The sequence below is a fragment of the Microcaecilia unicolor genome, chromosome 5 (assembly GCF_901765095.1).
Source record: "Microcaecilia unicolor chromosome 5, aMicUni1.1, whole genome shotgun sequence".
Classification (NCBI taxonomy): domain Eukaryota; kingdom Metazoa; phylum Chordata; class Amphibia; order Gymnophiona; family Siphonopidae; genus Microcaecilia; species Microcaecilia unicolor.
In genome coordinates this window covers 355398203-355418704 of record NC_044035.1, presented here as the reverse complement: position 1 = coordinate 355418704, position 20502 = coordinate 355398203, and the positions used below count along the sequence as shown (strand labels likewise).

Here is a 20502-nt window from a genome sequence, read left to right as displayed (position 1 = left end):
TTAAAAACTAAATAATTTAAAATAAAGCATCTTGATAATGCTTTCATAAGATTTATTGTATTGGTGGTTACTGACAATAGCCAGAGATTTGCTTATGAATCTCGTGACTCTGAACAGAGACCAGCTGACTTCATGCAGTCTCCAGTAAACAGTGATATACTTTATGCAAATGGCAGGAAAGCAGTGAGTTCCTCATTGGGATCACATGACTTGCCAATTGAAATGTTTCCAAGTCAGTGGATTTTTATTTTTTTTTAATTTGAGTTTCTGCCAGGTACTTGTGACCTGAGTTGGCCACTATTGGAAACAGGATACTGGGCTAGACGGACCATTGGTCTAACTCAGTATATCTATTCTCATTGAAACTTAATCATGGCCAAGAGGCTTACATACAGTACTGAAAAATACAACAACTTTACTGTGTGTGAGTCCAAATAAGAATATATGAAAGCCAAGAAATGCCTTCTACTTATATTTAAAGTTTTGATTTGTAAACCACAAAGCAAACCACCCCGAAATAAAGTCAGTGGAATTTTTAGCCCAGAGTAGTAACATGAGAGAGCCTGCTCCAATGTAATGTTTTCTATACCGGAAAGGGACTTGATATACTGCCGTTCTGTGGTTTTTGCAACTACATTCAAAGCCGGTTTATCATATATTCAGGTACTTATTTGTATCTGGGGCAGGGAGGGTTGAGTGACTTGCTCAGAGTCACAAGAGAGCTGCAGTGGGAATTGAACCACTTCCCCAGGATCAAAGCCACTGCACTAACTATGCTACTCTTCCACTCCTTGGGATTCCGGAATCTTGCTACTCTTTGAGATTCTGCCTGGAATCTTGTTAATGGCACTTGATATACTGCCTTTGCAACTGCATTCAAAGCAGTTTACATAGTATATACAGGTACTTATTTTGTACCAGGGGCAATGGAGGATTAAGTGACTTGCCCAGAGTCACAAGGAGCTATAGTGGGAAGGGAATCGAACCCAGTTCCCAGAATCAGAATCCGCTGCACTAACCACTAGGCTACTCCTCCACTAGCAACATTCCATGTAGAATCTCAAATAGTAGCAACATTCCAGAATCTCAAATAGTAGCAACATTCCATGTTCCACTGCACTAACCACTAGGCTACTCCTCCGCTAGCAACATTCCATGTAGAATCTCAAATAGTAGCAACCACTAGGCTACTCTTCCACTCCTTGGGATTCCGGAATCTTGCTATTCTTTGGGATTCTACATGGAATGTTGCTACTCTTTGAGATTGTGCCTGGAATCTTGTTAATGGGACTTGATATACTGCCTTTCTGTGGTTTTTGCAACTACATTCAAAGCGGTTTACATAGTATATAAAGGTACTTATTTTGTACCAGGAGCAATGGAGGGTTAAGTGACTTGCCCAGAGTCACAAGGAGCTGCAGTGGGAATTGAACTCAGTTCCCCAGGATCAAAGTCCACTGCACTAACCAATAGGCTACTCCTCCGAGTTTTCTACAATGAATGAATCCCTGTGGGTCTTATAATCATTAAAATAACAGTGCAAGAAATGATGCCGTTTATAGAGTGAGGACTAAAGGGGTTGTCACTACCTGCCAAGGAGCCAACCTTTCAAAACGTGTCAATACTGGGGGTGCTGAAGCATCCACTGAGTTGGCTTCAGTGCTACCTGCAACTGCTATGGCAGGGACCAGGAACAATATCCTTTACAAATGGTCTTAACTGCAGTTTTTTTTTTTTTCATTGTGTTGTACTGTTGATTCTGCATTAAAAATGTAATCGGATTGTTTTCTCTCTCTCTACAGATGGGCTGGGGGGATTTGGGTGTGTTTGGTCACCCGTCCAAGGAAACTCCCAACTTAGACCAAATGGCTTTAGAGGGAATGGTATTACCGGACTTCTATACAGCGAATCCTCTCTGCTCTCCATGTAAGCGGTATCATCTTTCACACTCTGAATGAATGCCAGAAGGAGTCGCTGTTTACAACAATGAAAGTATTAAAAAGAACATTTTTGGTGAATTTTGAACAATTGAGATTCATACCCAGCATACTCTGGCTTATGAGTGAGGTTCATGTCTCTCCTAATATGCCCAAAACTAACCATTTGGAGGTGACGTTCCTGGGAAAAGCCAAATGTGTGGGGGTTATGACTCCAAATGAGATAGCTTTGTGCGTAATCCTCCTAAATTCTGCCCAGTTTTATACTTACCCCCCTAATTATATAAAAGTTGCCCAAAAATTGTACGAGACTTTTATGTATTTTATTTGTTGCTTTTGTATCCCACATTTTTCCCACCCATTTGCAGGCTCAATGTGGCTTACATATTACCGTTAGCGGCGTTAGCCGATTCCGGTCTGAACAAACACATGGTATGAATGAATACAAAGTGATAATGAGGTGGAATGAGGTACACAAATAGTGTTCATCGCGGTCTTTGGTTACATTGTGTCGCAAGCGTCCAGGTTTTTATGTTGGGTTGGTGGGGTATGCTCTTCTGAACAGTTCCGTCTTTACTGCTTTCCGGAAGTTTAGATGGTCGAACGTAGTTTTTACTTCTTTTGGCAATGCGTTCCATATTTGTGCGCTTAAGTAGGAAAAGCTGGATGCATAGGTAGATTTGTACTTGAGTCTCTTGCTGCTTGGGTAGTGGAGGTTTAGGTATGATCGTGTGGATTTTGTAGTGTTTCTGGTTGGCAGGTTGATGAGGTCTGTCATGTGTCCCGGTGCTTCACTGTAAAGTATTTTATGAACGGTCATGCAGATTTTGAAGGTGATACGTTCTTTGATTGGTAGCCAGTGCAGTTTTTCTCGGAGTGGTTTGGCACTGTCAAAATGCGGTTTTCCAAATATTAGCCTGGCTGCTGTGTTTTGGGCGGTCTGAAGTTTCTTTATGATTTGGTCCTTGCATCCCGCATAGATTCCATTACAGTAATCTACGTGGCTTAGTGCCATTGACTGTATCAGGTTCCGGAATATTTCCCTCGAAAAGAATGGTTTCAGGCGTTTAAGTTTTTCCACATTGCGGCGAACACCCAGCTTTATCTCTCCACACCTGACATCACTGCCGAAACCTAGGCCAAAGTATCGGCTTGCTCAGGGCCGTGCTAACCCGGTAAGCGAGGTAAGCATGGCAGGGGGGCGCTTCCCTCTGGGGGGGTGCCGTCGCAACATGCTCACCTCGCTCGCCCTCCTCCAACATCCCTTTTCTTTTTTTTCTTTTAAATTTACCTCCGTGGTGGCGGTTCCGGCAGCGCAGCGTTAAGGGAAGGAGGCGGCGCTCCCGACGTCTCTAGCCTTCCCTTCACTGTGTTCCGCCTTCTTCTGACGTCAAGGATGACGTCAGAAGAAGGCGGAACACAACGAAGGGAAGGCTAGACGTCGGGAGCGCCGCCTCTTTCCCTGACGCTGCGCTGCCGGAACCGCCGCCACGGAGGTAAATTTAAAAAGAAAAAGGGATGCTGGGGGAAGAGAAGAGGGTGGACAGTTGAACAATGGGAGCGGGAGGGCAGGGGAGAAACGACAGCAAGGATGCGAAGGGGGGGCATGGATGCGAAGGGGGGGGGAGAAGAGGGCGGGCCAGGCTGGGACATGGGAGAGAGAGGAGCATGGATGCGAAGGGGGGTCATGGAAGGAGAGAGGGGAATTGCTGGAAAAGGATGAATGGAGGGGGCAGGGGACAGAGGAGCATGGATGGGCATGGATTGGGAGGGCAGGGCTCAGGGAGAGAGGGGAATTGCTGGAAAGGGATGAATGGAGGGGGCAGGGGACAGAGGAGCATGGATGGGCATGGATTGGGAGGGCAGGGCTCAGGGAGAGAGGGGAATTGCTGGAAAAGGATGAATGGAGGGGGCAGGGGACAGAGGAGCATGGATGGGCATGGATTGGGAGGGCAGGGCTCAGGGAGAGAGGGGAATTGCTGGAAAGGGATGAATGGAGGGGCAGGGGACAGAGGAGCATGGATGGGCATGGATTGGGAGGGCAGGGCTCAGGGAGAGAGGGGAATTGCTGGATAGGGATGAATGGAGGGGACAGATGGGCACGGATGGATATGGATGGCAGGGCTCAGGGAGAGAGGGGAATTGCTGGATAGGGATGAATGGAGGAGGCAGGTGACAGAGGAGCATGGATTGGGAGGGCAGGGCTCAGGGAGAGAGGAGAAATTGCTGGACATAGAGGGGAGGGAAGAGAGATGAAGGAGATGAAATGAGGGAAAAGGAAGAGAGGAGAAAAACTGCACATGGATGAAGAAAATAGGCAGAAGCTGAGGACCAGAAATGAAGAAGAAAGGAGGAAAGTAAAGAAATAAATGGAAGGAAGCCCTGGAACTGGAGTTAAGAGGACAGATAGCAGCAGACTCAGATACTGGGCCAGCATGATCGGAAAAAGAAAATCACCAGACAACAAAGGTAGAAAAAAAATCATTTTATTTTCATTTTAGTGTTTGGAATATGTCCACTTTGAGAATTTACATCTGCTATCTTATTTTGCAATGTATAGCAATTTGTTTCTAAGAATATTGCTGACAATTCTTGTCAGTGTGGCAAGTGGTGAGCGATCATTGTCACGGGGGTGGGGGGGGGGGGGCGCCAACTGATAGGCTGCAGGGGGGCGCCAGAGACCCTAGGCACGGCCCTGGGGCCAGAGACCCTAGGCACGGCCCTGGGCTTGCTTATCCGACATTGCTGCCTGGATGTCCAACCGCCACCTGAAACTGAACATGGCCAAGACCGAACTTCTTGTCTTCCCACCCAAACCCACTTCCCCTCTACCTCCACTCTCTATTTCGGTTGATAACACCCTCATCGTCCCCGTCTCATCTGCCCGCAACCTCGGTGTCATCTTCGACTCCTCCCTCTCCTTCTCTGCGCATATCCAGCAGATAGCCAAGACCTGTTGCTCCTCTATAACATTAGCAAAATCCGCCCTTTCCTCTCTGAGCACACCACCCGAACTCTCATCCACTCTCTCATTACCTCTCGCCTTGACTACTGCAACCTACTCCTCACTGGTCTCCCACTTAGCCACCTATCCCCCCTTCAGTCCGTTCAGAACTCTGCTGCACGTCTTATCTTCCGCCTGAACCGATACACTCATATCACCCCTCTCCTCAAGTCACTTCATTGGCTTCCGATCAGATACCGCATTCAATTCAAGCTTCTGCTACTAACCTACAAATGTAAATCTACAGCCCCTCCTTACCTCTCAACCCTCATCTCCCCTTACGTTCCTACCAGTAACCTCCGCTCTCAAGTCAAATCCCTCCTTTCAGTACTCTTCTCCACCACCGCCAACTCCAGGCTCCGCCCTTTCTGCCTCGCCTCACCCCACGCGTGGAACAAACTCCCCGAGCCCATAAGTCAGGCCCCCTCCCTCCCCATCTTCAAATCTCTGCTTAAAGCCCACCTCTTCAATGTCGCCTTCGGCACCTAACCTCTACACTTCTACCCAGGAAATCTAGACTGCCCAATCTTGACATTTCGTCCTTTAGATTGTAAGCTCCTTTGAGCAGGGACCTGTCCTTATTTGTTATTTGTACAGCGCTGCGTAACCCTAGTAGCGCTCTAGAAATGTTAAGTAGTAGTAGTATGGTGGATTTTGCTTGGGTCTCTAGTGATAGATTACGGTCGATTATTACTCCGAGAATTTTCAGGCTGTCTGAGATAGGGAGGGTGTATCCTGGGGTGTTAATGTTTGTGGGTTTGTACGTATTGTGTTGGGATGATATGATGAGACAGTGTGTTTTTTCTGTATTGAGTTTGACAAAGGTGCGCTAGTGTTTTTAGCGTGTGCTAAAAATGCTATGGATGTCTCTAGCATTTAGCGTGTGCTAAAAATGCTACCATGCCTTTGCAAAAGGACCCCCCTGTATGTGCAAATTTGGACGTGTGCACAATTTGCGCATATAATTTAATGAGCCAATTAGCGTGAATTGGCTTTTTTCACAAGCAGTTATTGGTATTAATTAGATTTAATTGGCATTTAGGCGTGATCGGAAAAAGGGGGTGCAGAAATGGGAGGGACATAGGCATAATGGAGGTACGCCTAAGATTCATGTGCATTGTTATAGAATAACGGGGATACTCGCCAAATGTAGGTGCAAACATTTGCACCATATTTTAGGCGCGATTCCCAGGCTTAAGAGCTATTCTGTAAACCAAGCCTTGAGCAGTCGGCAACACAAGACGAGTGCTAAAACGCCCAGATGGAAGTGGGGTTGGCCTACTTGGCGACTGCTATTTATGACATGTTGCGGCATCGGGCAGCGGATGCAGCGTCAAAGTCACGTCTTGTTAAACTGCTCTTTCAGGGCAAGTGACTATTTGGAGATCTCAGTAACTTGGTGAAACAACTACTACTACTACTTAACATTTCTAGAGCGCTACTAGGGTTACGCAGCGCTGTACAAATTAACAAATAAGGACAGTCCCTGCTCAGAAGAGCTTACAAGTCTAAAGGACGAAATGTCAAGTTGGGGCAGTCTAGATTTCCTGAGTAGAGGTGTAGTGGTTAGGTGCCGAAGGCGACATTGAAGAGGTGGGCTTTGAGCAATGATTTGAAGATGGGTAGGGAGGGGGCCCGGCGTATGGGCTTAGGGAGTTTGTTCCAAGCATGGGGTGAAGCGAGGCAGAAAGGGCGAAGCCTAGAGTTGGCGGTGGTGGAGAAGGGTACTGAAAGGAGGGATTTGTCAAGAGAGCGGAGGTTACGGGTGGGGACATAAGGGGAGATGAGGGTAGAGAGGTAATGAGGGGCTGCAGATCGAGTGCATTTGTAGGTTAGTAGGAGAAGCTTGAACTGTATGCGGTACCTGATCGGAAGCCAGTGAAGTGACTTGAGGAGAGGGGTGATATGAGTGTATCGGTCCAGGCGGAAGATAAGACGTGCGGCCGAGTTCTGGATGGACTGAAGGGGGGACAGATGGCTAAGTGGGAGGCCGGTGAGGAGTAGGTTGAAGTAGTCAAGGCGAGAGGTAATGAGAGAGTGGATGAGAGTTCGGGTGGTGTGCTCGGAGAGAAGGGGGCGAATTTTGCTAATGTTATAGAGGAAGAAGCGACAGGTCTTGGCTATCTGCTGGATATGCGCAGAGATATATGCAGAGAAGCCACAGCGGTTGTCAGAGGATAAGCTGAAAAAGCCTCTGGTTGTCTGTCTTCTCGATTTTTGAGACAGCTGACGTTATTGGCCTGGTTGTCAACAATATGGTCAGAAGTCCTACTTTCAGGCGTGCCAATCTTTCTTTTCTGCGGACAGGATGTCCTTTCAGTCATCTAGGGTACCCAATGCCTCCCGAGCTTCGCAATGATGTGAGTTTGGCCACTCTTCTCTTCCTCTGATGGGACTTGTTAGCATTTAGTCTACGCTGATCATTAATGCGTGCTAAACCCGTTCGCGCACCTTAGTAAAAGGACCCATAATTTCTTACTGGCTGTAATTCCTAGCTATTGACCTAGTTCTTAGTGTGATGCGCTTGAACTGTACGGTACGAGCGGAATGTAAAAGACGAGATGTAAACAATAGGAGCTGTGATCTCATAGGTCATAGTAGAAGGGGCTTAAGTGCTGCACTGGTTGCACGGGGAATGGTGAAGACTGGCATCAGGAGGGGGCCTGCACTGCTAGAGGTAAGTGCTGTGTGCACCACATTCACGCTATAAAAATCTGTTATATGCCCCAAGAGAAGGGAGGGAGATGCACCTTCCTGACCCCATCTGGATACCTCCCAATGCCAACAAAAAAAAAAAAAAAAAAAAAGAAAAACAACGAAGATGACTAACAAAAGCAAAAATAATCAAAAAAAATTTTACAACAAGAAAATATCAAATTTGTATACATAAAAAAGTAAAGAAGTATGAAAAAGATGACACTTGTTTATAAAAAATTAAAACACTTTATTAGCCAAAGGATAGCAGGGAGAAAGGAACTCTGTTTAGAAGGAATGGATCCTCAGAAGCTTAGCGGAGATTGTGGTGGGAGGCAGGGCTAGTGCTGGGCAGACTTCTACGGTCTGTGCCCTGAAAATAGTAGATAGAAATCAAAGTCAGGTATACACATAAAGTAGCACATATGAGTTTATCTTGTTGGGCAGACTGGATGGACCGTGCGGGTCTTTTTCTGCCGTCATTTACAGATGACCAGTGGAGGGACTCAGGGATGACCTCCCTTTACTCCTCCAGTAGTCAGTGACCTCCTCCCACCCCCCCACCCCCAAAAAATGTGATTAAACATATTACTTGCCAGCCTCAGATGTTATACACAGGTTTATTAGAGCAGCATGCAGGTCCCTGGAGTAGTCTAGTGGTGGATGCAGTGCACTGCAGACAGGTGGACCCAGGCCGATAACTCCTCCTACCTGTTACACTTGTGAAGGAAACTGAAAGCCCTCCAAAACTCACCAGAAACCCACTGTACCCACATATAGGTGTCCCCTTCACCCATAAGGGCTATTGTTGTGGTGTACAGTTGGGGGTAGTTGGGTTTGGGGGGAGGGGGCTCAGCAGACAAGGTAAGGGAGCAATGGTGGGAGGTGGTGGAGATGAAAATGGTAATGGAATTCAAACATGCGTGGGATAAACACAAAGGAATCCTGTTTAGAAGGAATGGTTCCGTGGAATCTTAGCGGAGATTGGGTGGCGACGCCGGTAATTGGAAACAAAGAGGGAGCTGGGCAGACTTCTACGGTCTACGCCCTGATCGTGACTGAATAGACAGGGATGGGCTGGAGTGTAAAGTTTAAGGGGCTTCGATGTTAGCTCCAGAACTTAGTACAAGAACAGTGCTGGGCAGACTTCTACGGTCTGTGCCCTGAGAAAGGCAAGGACAAATCAAACTCGGGTATAAAGTATCACATACCATGTAAAATGAGTTTATCTTGTTGGGCAGACTGGATAGACCGAACAGGTCTTTATCTGCCGTCATTTACTATGTTACTATGTGTACCTGGGAGCATTTATTTGAAGTCCACTGCTCCCTAGGGTGTCCCATTTCTGTCCTGGGATGTCTAGGGGAGCAGTCTAGTACAAATGTTTGCCACTCTACGTCCCAATGACTTGATTTCCTATGTTTTTCACTTGGATGGGTTGGGGGGGGGGGGGGGGTTGTTTTCGAAAATAGTCCAAAAAAAACCAAAACGTACAAAGCACAAAACCTTGTTCGAATTGGTATTTTCAAAAAAAATTAAAATGATAGACGTCTTTCTTTTTTTGAAAGTGACCTTCTTTTCTATTTGTATTTGGACGTTTTCCGCAAAAACTCCAAAGTCTGCTTTAGACATCATATCGGAAATGTCCCTGCAGGCAGGCTTCTGAATGATGCTACTAAGAGTTGGGACAGGAGAGGGTTGTGCGGGGAAACGTCTTCCTTGTCCTTCTACACTTCTTTCCCCGCTGAGCAGGACTTAGCACTACAGCCTCTGACTCTAACACAGCAGCTGTACTGCAGAGATCTCGTTCACAAACATTGCGAAACACGGCTGCACGTTTGATTTTCAGCTCTCCAAGATATGAATCTGTCTGTCCTTTGCTGATAAAGCTTCACTGGCTTCCAGTGAAGGCTCAAATTATTTTTAAACCGTGTTCTATGACCTTTTTAATTCTTTATGTTTTTTTTCACCAGTGTATTTTGCTAGCTTAAAAAACAATTAACGAAATAACTAACTTTCGCAAATCTCTGAAAACCTCTCTCTTCAACAAGGCCTACCACGAGAATCCATAGCTTAATTATAACATTTCACTACTCTTCCCTCACTCTGAATATCTTCTTTCTATTACGGTCTGCTCAGTGGCGTAGGAAGGGGGGGGGCGGTCCGCCCCGGGTGCACGCCGCTGGGGGGGGGGGGGTCGTCTCCGTTGGTTCCTTGCTCCCTCTGCCCCGGAACAGGTTACTTCCTGTTCCGGGGCAGAGAGAGCAAGGAACCAATGGAGCCGACGCAGCTCCCAGCGACGTGGACTTCGGGGGGCGGATCGGCCCTCCCGCCCGCCCCTCGCTTTTAAACTAAGTAAGAATGCGCTCCGGGGGAGGGTGTGCGCGCCGAGGGGGGGGCGCCGTGCTGCACACGGGAGGGGGTGCGCAGCGGCAACCCACCCGGGTGTCAGCCGCCCTCGCTACGGCACTGGGTCTGCTTAACTCTTTTTTGTCATCCTTGATCTATTTGTAACACCCATTGTATCTTTTACCCTGTAACGGCGATGCCATAACAGGTCTTTGTAAGCCACATTGAGCCTGCAAATAGGTGGGAAAATGTGGGTTACAAGTGCAATAAATAAATAATTTAATTCATGTATCATATAGGAATTTGGTTTCGGCTTGCAGACTGCCTTGGTTATTACGCTTTCCCAGTCCAAAAGTTGTGATTTATAAAATTCCATTCAAAGGAATGTTCTCTTATCAATCCCACACTGGTGGAACTCTTTACCTTCATCTATACAGCAAATATCTCATTACTTAGGTTTTAAGAGCCTTTCTAAAATCCATCTTTTCAAGATTTTTCCATAAGTAATGTTGATACTTTACATTTGATCTTTTTTGTATCTTTCTTTAATTTGTCATTTTGTGATTGCATCCTGGGATTGCCCATGAGAAAATAGGTGTTGCCACACTGGGACCAGTGGCGTTCCTAGGGGAGGGGCGGTGGGTGCGGTCCACCCCGGGTGCACGCCACTGGGGGGGGGGGGGGGTGCCGTGCGCCTGTCCGCTACGTTCATTCTGTGCTCCCTCTGCCCCGGAACAGGTTACTTCCTGTTCCAGGGCAGAGGGAGCATGGAAACGAAGCGGACAGGCGCGCAGACCCCCCACCCCTCCCCCGGTGGCATGCACCCGGGGGGGGGTTCCTTTGCTGGGGGGAGGGTTGCGCTGCACCCGGGGGGGGGGCGGGGCGCATCGGCGATCCACCCCGGGTGTCAGCCCTCCTAGGAGCGCCACTGACTGGGACAGACCGAAGGTCCTTCAAGCCCAGCATCCTGTTTCCAACAGTGGCCAATCCAGGTCACAAAGCCTGGCAAGATCCCAAAAAAGTTCAATACATTTTTGCTGCTTATCCTAGAAATACAAAATATAAACTCGTAGAGTTTATGTTTTGTGTGCTTGATATCAGTAGTAGAGCATTGCCATAACATAGTGACAGTTATCCTAGAAATAAGCAGTGGATTTTCCCCAAGTCCATCGTAATAATGGGTTATGGACTTTTCTTTTAGGAAGCTATCCAAACCTATTTTAAATCGTGCTAAGCTACCTGCTTTACCACCTTTCTCTGGCAACAAATTCCAGAGTTTAATTACATGTTGCGTTTAATTAGGTGTTAATTTGTTTTAAATTACTACTTTGTAGCTTCATTGTGTGACCCTTAATCCTAGTATTTTTGGAAAGAGTAAACAAATGATTCACATTTACCTGATCCACTCCACTCATTATTTTATAGACCTCTATCATATCTCCCCTCAGCCATAGTGGAATTAGAAAAGGTACAGAGAAGGGCGACGAAAATGATAAAGGGGATGGGATGACTTCCATATGAGGAAAGGCTGAAGCTGTTAGAGCTCTTCAGCTTGGAGAAAAGACGGCTGAGGGGAGATATGATAGAGGTCTGTAAAATAATGAGTGGAGTAGAATGGGTAGACGTGAATCACGTGTTTACTCTTTCCAAAAATACTAGGGGGCATGCAATAAAGCTACAAAGTAGTACATTTTAAAACAAATCAGAGAAATTGTTCTTCACTTAGCATGTAATTAAACTCTGGAATTTGTTGCCAGAAAATGTAGTTTAAGCAGATAGCTTAGCAGGGTTTAAAAAAGGTTTGGATGGCTTCCTAAAGGAAAAGTCCATAGACCATTAGTAAAATGGGCTTGGGAAAAATCCACTATTTTTGGGATAAGCAGTATAAAATGGTTTTGTACTTTTTTGGGATCTTGCCAGGTACTTGTGACCTGGATTGGCCACTGTTGGAAACAGGATGCTGGGCTTGATGGACCTTCGGTCTGTCCCAGTACAGCGATACTTATGTAAGGTGAGTTACATTCAGTAGATAGAGGGCCCTAATCTCCCAGATGTTGAGGGATGGCAGTAAACACCAGTGCTGGATTAAGCTGCTACTTGGGGGTCGGTGTCAGATCAAAGGACAGTTTAGCTAAAAAGTGTCAAGGACCTGGAATTTTCTGTGCTTCGCTTTCCACCACTCTGAAATGGCCCATATTCAGCCCAACAATGTCATTTCCTGCAGCCCCAGCAAGAGATAATATTCCTACTGGAAAACCTTTTTGTTCTTAATGTGATAAATTTAAGAGCTGAACAGAAAGTCTCTGTGAATGTTTTGCAGGTCTTTTCCTAGCACAATACGTTTCCCTTCCCAAGGTCGCAGTCAATTGAATTTTTGACACCAGCTCCTTGATTTCAGAATTATCTAAGCACATGGTAAACCTGCAGACTGGTGTGCCAGGTCTTGTGTCTGTCCCGTGGCGTTTGTAAAGTCCTCATCAATCAGTTTTCTGTGAAGTTAAATTCCCGGGCTGGAATTCACAGTGGCGATGCAAATTGAAGTCACAGGGTTGTTGCATTGCGGCCGCTGATCTCTCCTCCAGCTCCCACTGCTCTGGAAGCTGTGGAACGAGCCACTGTTATTATAAAATGAATGCATTTTTTTCTCTGACTCCAATCGTATTTATTTCTGCTTTTCTTTCTTCTACAGCGAGAGCAGCCCTGTTAACAGGTCGCCTCCCGATCAGGAATGGATTCTATACAACAAACGCTCATGCCAGAAATGGTGAGAAATCCTTGAACTAGACACTTATTTGAGTTGAAACATGGCCGTGAAAAGTGAATTTGTGTGGCAACTTAAGAGAAGCCTCATCTTCTCAGAGCTTGGCTGAAACTCATGTACACACCAGGGGCGTAGCTACTGTGGGGCCACGGGGGCCTGGGGCCCCCGTAGATTTGGCCCTGGACCCCCCTGCCGCAACCCTCTCGACCCCCCCCCTCCTGCCGCCAACCCTCCCCCGCCGCCGTCACGTACCTTTGCTGGCGGGGGACAGAACCCCCGCCAGCCAAAGTTCTCTCCTCGGCCGCGCAGCGTTGCTTGCTGAATGATCTGATCAAGTTTCTGTGCGTGTCGTGCAGGACGTCAGACGCACGCACAGAAACTTGATCAGATCATTCAGCAAGCAACGCTGCGCAGCCGAGGAAAAAACTTCGGCTGGCGGGGGTTCGGGTCCCCCACCAGCAAAAGTACGCGGCGGGAGAGGGTTGGCGGCGGGAAGGGGGGGTCGAGAGGGGGCGGGGGGGGTTGGCAGCGCCGGGGGGGGGGGACTAAAACGTGCACCCTCACCTCGGGCTCTGGACCCCCCTCCCGTCGAAGTCTGGCTACGCCCCTGGCCAGAGGCGTAGCTAGGTGGGGCCTCGGGGGCCTGGGCCCCCTCAAATTTCTTCTGGGCCCATGGTTTTGCTGGCGGGGATCCTCAACCCCTGCCAGCTGAAACCTCATCCATTGCCGGTCTCCTGCGCTGCCGCATTGCCTTCCCTGCTCTCTCTTCCCCTCAAAGGAGCGTGCAGGACGTGAGGGGAAGAGAGAACAGGGCAGGCAATGCAGCACGAAGGCTTCAGCTGACAGGGGAGCCCTGCCAACCAAGGTATTTGAGACTGGGAGCGGCAGGGCAGCCACCACTCGGGCTCTGGCTCCCTCCCACCGTGAGGTCTGGCTACGCCCCTGGTACTTACATGTAAAAGCAGGTCAGACAGGATCTGGTGGGAAGTTACAACTCTTTCTGGGTGGGAGAAAATGGCTAAGCGTAACATTGTGCTTTATTACCTCACAGCTTACACTCCACAGGAAATTGTGGGGGCATCCCAGACTCTGAACTCCTGCTTCCAGAGCTGCTGAAGAAAGCTGGATATGTGAATAAGATCATTGGTAAATGGTAAATGTATGTCTTCAATTCGGCTCGTCCCATGCTTCAGTATTAAATTGTTTCCAAGTGCATTACTGCAAAAGAAGGAAACATTACCCAGTGGTGGCAGGAACCAGGCCATGCACATATCTTGTCCCAGAAAAAGCTGACAGAAGGGCCAGTTGGTGTTTTATATTTGTAAAAAAAAAAAAAACCCTGAACGAGGGTCTGTGCATCCTGCGCTGAGGGCAGATGACGGTCTCCTGCTGTGCTACTTATCTGAGGAGCAGGTCGTTCCGGGTGGGGTGCGTTAAACTGAGCCACAGCGCTGTTCATTGTGGAAGGGGGGGGGACCCAGGACGGGCTGTTTTTAACTGTTTGGTCTTCCTTTTCACAGGCATTTGGGTCACAGACCCCAGTACCACCCTCTGAAACATGGATTCGATGAGTGGTTCGGATCGCCCAACTGTCACTTTGGGCCGTACGATAACAAGGAACGACCCAACATTCCTGTGTACAGGGACCAGGAAATGATTGGCAGGTAATTTCAGACATTTAGGGGTCGTTTGCTAGTGTCCACATAGGCTCCTGTACTGCATTTGTGAAACAAAAGCCTCTAAAGCACTCCAGCCATTTAATAATAATAATAAAAAAAAAAAAACAACCCTGTGCTATTCAAAATAAACTCATAATGTTTTTTTCCTGTTTGTTTAGTGTGGTGGATCCACCCTATAAAGGACAGTAAATCACACCCAATAAACGCAGCAGCTTCACTGACCACAGCTCTCATAATCATGTCCAGATTTTTCAGATTTATAAAACAGCCTGAAAATAGACGAAAAGGGGGCCTTTCCTGCTGTAAATCTCCTCCCCCCCCCCCCCCCCCCCCACAAGAGAAAATATTACAGTGATTGAGTGTGTAAAACAGATCGAAATGGTTATTAAATCACCCAGTGCAAAAGACGTTTGGGCTCAGAAATCCTTGCGCCTTCTTTTGTCCAGTCTGCCCGCAGGCCCCGAGCGCAAGGGGCGTTTCCAGTTTATTACTGGCACGTACACCCTCGGAGCAGGTCGAAAGGCCTCTGCCTGCTTCCATGGGGTAGTTTTATAAAGACTGTTATGCAGGTGCACATGGGGGATAGTTACGCTTGCTGGAAGGCTGCTGTAAATGCTCACTCGTAACTGGCCATACTCTGTAACATGCGTGTAAGTACTGGGCACAAACCCCTGACCCCCACCACCATCCCCTTCCCAGGTCCACACTCCCTCTGAGGTGCACACAATGGATTGTGTGTGTGCAATTTGTAGAATCCTGACAAAGGGCAGTTAATTGCTTAACTTTAATTAGTACTAATTAATACCAATATAGCAATTAAACTTTAATACCAAATACGGTCGTTTAACGCCAACAAGCAGGTACACATCTAATTTGACAGTATTCTATAACTTGTGTGCATTTTGCACACTGACCCCCTAATTTTTATAAATGTCGCCAAAAATTGCACACATTGCCCAATTTGGCGGTCACAATTTTAACAGGAGTGGCCTAGTGGTTAGAGCAATCCAGAGGTGGCCGGTTCAAATCCCCACTGCTCCTCCTTGTGATCTTGGGCAAGTCACTTAACCCTCCATTGCCTCAGGTACAAACTTAGATTGTCAGCCCTCCTGGGACAGAGAAATATCCAGAGTACCTGAATGTAACTCACCTTGAGCTACTACTGAAAAAGGTGTGAGCAAAATCTAAATAAATAAATAAAGATTCCATTCAGAATCTCAAAGAATAGCAACATTCCATGTAGAACCCCAAAGAACATCAAGATTCTGGAATCCTAAAGAGTGACAAGATTCCATGCAACATTCCATGTAGAACCCTAAAGAGTAACAGTAGTGGAGTGGCCTAGTGGTTAGAGCACCAGTCTTACAATCCTGAGGTGGCCGGTTCAAATCCCACTGCTGCTCCTTGTGATCTTGGGCAAGTCACTTAACCCTCCATTGCCTAAGGCACAAACTTAGATCGTGAGCCCTCCTGGGACAGAGAAATATCCAGAGTACCTGAATGTAACTCACCTTGAGCTACTACTGAAAAAGGTGTGAGCAAAAGCCAAATAAATAAAAAAATCTAAATAACTGAATAGCAAGCTTTTTAACAAGCAATTATTGGCACTAATTAGATTTCATTGGCATTTTTGCATGGGGTCTGCACCTAAATTTTATGCACGAGGAAGAAAAAAGGATGCATAAATGGGAGGGTCATGGGCGGAATGGGGGGGGGGGGCGTTCCTAGCATTTATGCACCTTTATTATAGGCTAACGGGATTAGGTGCATACATTTGCACCAGTTGGTGGAAATGGGCATGTCTAAAGTTTGGCCCAAGTCCCAGGTACAAGCTGTGTTCTATAAACCGCGCCTAATTTTAAGCACAGCTTATAGAATAGCGCCATTTTTTTTCAGCACCGTATATAGAATTCACCTCAAGCGTGAATTTGTGCGTTCAAGTTTGTAAGATTAGGGTAATGTGTTGTGCCTATTCAACAGCCTGGCATCCTGGTATGAAATAACCTTCACAAAAACAGCAAAGGTGACTGAAATGATATACAGACGACGCTTCCAGTGGTCTCGACCTTTATTGTCAAAACTCAAGACTCGACACGGCCGTGTTTCGGCCTGTCTGGCCTGCCTCAGGCGTCTCCTGGAGTAGTCTGTGTGTTCTCACTGGAATTTTCTGTGCTTCGCCTTCCACCACTCTGAAGTGGCCGATATTCAGCCCAACAATGTCATTTCCTGCAGCCCCAGCAAGAGATAATATTCCTACTGAAAACCTTTTTTGTTCTTAATGTGATAAACTTAAGAGCTGAACAGAAGTCTCTGTGAATGTTTTGCAGGTCTTTTCCTAGCACAATACGTTTCCCTTCCCGAGGTCTCAGTCAATTGAATTTTTGACACCAGCTCTTTGATTTCAGAATTATCTAAGCACATAGTAACCTGCAGGATGTGAACAGACTGTGTGCCAGGTCTTTGTGTCTGTCCTGTGTTCTCACTGGAGTGTTGCTGTGTGAAGTACTGGAAAAAGCTAGAAATCACTTTACAAGACAAACAGCTTAACGTCTGTTGTCTGTTGCACTACACACAGCAACACTGCAGACTACTTCAGGACACTCTTGAGGCAGATCGGATAAGCCGAAACGCAGCCATGTCGAGTCTTGAGTTTGCAATGACACATTGAGACCCATTAAGCATCGTCCGTGTGTCATTTCAGTCACCTGTGCTGTATTTTTGTGAGTTTTCAAGTCTGCAAGGGTATTGTTGTTCTGTGTGTACATCAAATAACCTTCCACACCACTCAGGGGTGAGCAGCCCCTCTCTATCTACCTCCCATAAACGCCGGGCTCCAGATCCTCTCACTGTGTTATTTTTTTATTTTATTTGTTACATTTGTAGCCCACATTTTCCCACCTATTTGCAGGCTCAATGTGGCTTACATAGTACCGGAGAGGTGATCGCCAATATCGGTACATGAACAAATACAGAGTGAGGTTGTGGTAGAGTAAAATTCATGCGTGTCAGATAGATTGAGGAATCACAAAGGAGAAAGAGTTAGGTGATGTCCGGTACGAGCTCTGGTTTGTTGTGTTGCAGGGGTGGAGGCATTTAAGTTGGATCGTTAGGTATGCCTTTTTGAACAAGTTGGTTTTAGTAGTTTTCGGAAGTTTAGGTGGTCATATGTTACAATTTGTACCCTGTGCTTTCCCACTCATGGCAGGCTCAATGCGGCTTACATGGGGCAATGGAGGTTTAAGTGACTTGCCCAGAGTCACAAGGAGCTGCCTGTGCCTGCAGTGGGAATCGAACCCCAGTTCCCCAGGACCAAAGTCCACCACCCTGACCACTCCTCCACTGTTGCTACTATTGAGATTCTTCATGGAATGTTGCTATTCCACTAGCAACATTCCATGTAGAAGTCTGCTCTTGCAGATCACCAATGTGGCCGCGCAGGCTTCTGCTTCTGTGAGTCTGATGTCAGACTCACAGAAACAGAAGCCTGCGCAGCCTTCTACATGGAATGTTGCTAGTGGAATAGCAACATTCCATGTAGAATCTCCAATAGTAGCAACATTCCATGTAGAATCTCCAATAGTATTATTTTTGTTACATTTGTACCCTGCGCTTTCCCACTCATGGCAGGCTCAATGCAGCTTACATGGGGCAATGGAGGGTTAAGTGACTTGCCCAGAGTCACAAGGAGCTGCCTGTGCCTGAAGTGGGAATCGAACTCAGTTCCTCAGGACCAAAGTCCACCTCCCTAACCACTAGGCCACTCCTCCACTGTTGCTACTATTTGAGATTCTACATGGAATGTTGCTATTCCACTAGCAACATTCCATGTAGAAGTCTGCTCTTGCAGATCACCAATGTGGCCGCGCAGGCTTCTGCTTCTGTGAGTCTGATGTCAGACTCACAGAAACAGAAGCCTGCGCAGCCTTCTACATGGAATGTTGCTAGTGGAATAGCAACATTCCATGTAGAATCTCCAATAGTAGCAACATTCCATGTAGAATCTCCAATAGTATCTATTTTTTTTTGTTACATTTGTACCCTGCGCTTTCCCACTCATGGCAGGCTCAATGCAGCTTACATGGGGCAATGGAGGGTTAAGTGACTTGCCCAGAGTCACAAGGAGCTGCCTGTGCCAGGAATCGAACTCAGTTCCCCAGGACCAAAGTCCACCACCCTAACCACTGTTTTCACGGCGCTTGGTAGTGCGTTCCATAATTGTGTGCTTATATAGGAGAAGCTGGATGCGTAGGTTGATTTGTATTTGAGTCCTTTGCAGCTTGGGTAGTGGAGATTTAGGTATGTTCGTGTTGATCTTGATGTGTTTCTGATTGGGTAGGTCTATGAGGTCTGTCGTGTATCTCGGGGCTTCGCCGTAGATGATTTTGTGGACAAGGGTGCAGATTTTGAACGCAATTCGTTCTTTGATTGGGAGCCAGTGTAGTTTTTCTCTTAAGGATTTTTTCGCTTTCGAATCTCGTTTTTTCCAAATATGAGCTTGGCTGCTGTGTTTTGGGCAGTTTTGGAGTTTCTTCATGATTTGTTCTTTGCATCCCGCATAAATTCCATTGCAGTAGTCTAGGTGGCTTAGAACCATAGATTGTACCAAGTTATGAAATATTTCCCTCGAGGAGAAAAATGGTTTCACTCGTTTGAGTTTCCACTAGAGTGGAACATTTTCTTTGTTGTAGCTTTCACTTGGGTAAGTGCACTGCTCTTTCTGTCTCAGGGGGTAAATCAAAACTGGCTACCTAGATGCCACTCTGAGGGTGATTTGATAAGTTTTCTGAATGTGAAGCACATTTCAGAAGCGGAAAAAGCTATAAAGAGTAGGCACAGTGCAAGGTTGTGTCTACTTTTGTGTGGTTTGGGCTTATGCATTCCAGGGGGGCACATTGAAATTGTCTAGGTTTAAAATATCATTCACATTAAAGACTTTACTAAGATTAGTTCATGTTATCTGCAGCAGGCCCAAAGGATAAAAGGGGTCCTCTGGCAGGTAACATGCGCTAATCTTTAGTAAACTAGTAAAAAAGGCCCGTTTCTGGAACGAAATGAAACGGGCGCTAGCAAGGTTTTCCTGGGAGTGTGTATGTTTGAGAGAGAGAGCCAGAGTGAAGTCTGCTTAAAACTCACCTCTTTAATGCTGCCTTCGGCACCTAACCGCTTGAGAAATATAGAATGCCCCAATCTATCCACCCTATCAGATTAACTCGTCCTCTAGATTGTACACTTGTCTTTAGATTGTTCTCTTGTCTTTTAGATTGTAAGCTCTTTGAGCAGGGACTGTCCTTCTATGTTTAAATTGTACAGCGCTGCATAACCCTAGTAGCGCTTTAGAAAGTTAGTTAGTAGTTAGTAGTAGTAGTGTAAGATTTCGGTCAATTGTCACTCCGAGAATTTTCAGATAGGGAGGCTGAGATCTGGGGTGGTTATGTTGGTGGGTTTGTTCGTGTTATATCTCTTCTCATTAATTTCCCAGAACAATGTTCACTCACTGTTTGTGTCCTGTCAATTCAGTTTCTGATCGTTGTTCTGTATTTCTTTAAGATACTATGAAGATTTTAAAATTGATCAGAAGACAGGTGAAGCCAACCTAACTCAGATGTACCTGCAGGTATTAAAGAAAGACTTTAGCATGATACGAATTGGTGGTGGATGGGTGTGGGGATTATGTACGGTAGTTAATTAATATACCCCCTGTGAGAAATCAAATCTCAAAATGAGTGCAGAACAGACGATAATAGGCATATTTTCAAAGCACTTATCCTTCCAAAGTTCCATAGAAACCTATGGAACTTTGGAAGGCTAAGTGCTTTGAAAATGAGCCCCTAAATCTCTCTTGGTCGGGTTCATACTTTACACTCTGAGGCATTAGGAAAAATGTAAGTTCTGTGTTAGTAGCTGTTCCAATTCACCTCACGCTTGCATTTTACAAAGGATTCTGGGACCACTGACTAGCAGAAACCTAAGGAAATTGCCCATTTTACACTTTAAGGTTCCTCCCTCAGGGCCGTCGAGGGAGGGGGAGAAAGATTTCTTGGGCCTGGCTCCAAGGGGGGGGAGGGCGGCGCGAGGGAG

At 46.6% G+C, this 20502-nt stretch overlaps 1 protein-coding gene across 1 annotated transcript in view; it reads left to right on the top strand.

The window, feature by feature from the left end:
- Nucleotides 1–1802: 1802 nt before the first annotated feature.
- GALNS (galactosamine (N-acetyl)-6-sulfatase) overlaps nt 1803–20502 on the top strand; it is a 57826-nt gene continuing 39126 nt past the window's right edge. The window contains 6 exon segments of the mRNA XM_030204592.1: nt 1803–1926; nt 12674–12748; nt 13797–13814; nt 13817–13898; nt 14266–14409; nt 19972–20038. Coding sequence (XP_030060452.1) covers nt 1803–1926; nt 12674–12748; nt 13797–13814; nt 13817–13898; nt 14266–14409; nt 19972–20038 — 510 coding nt within the window.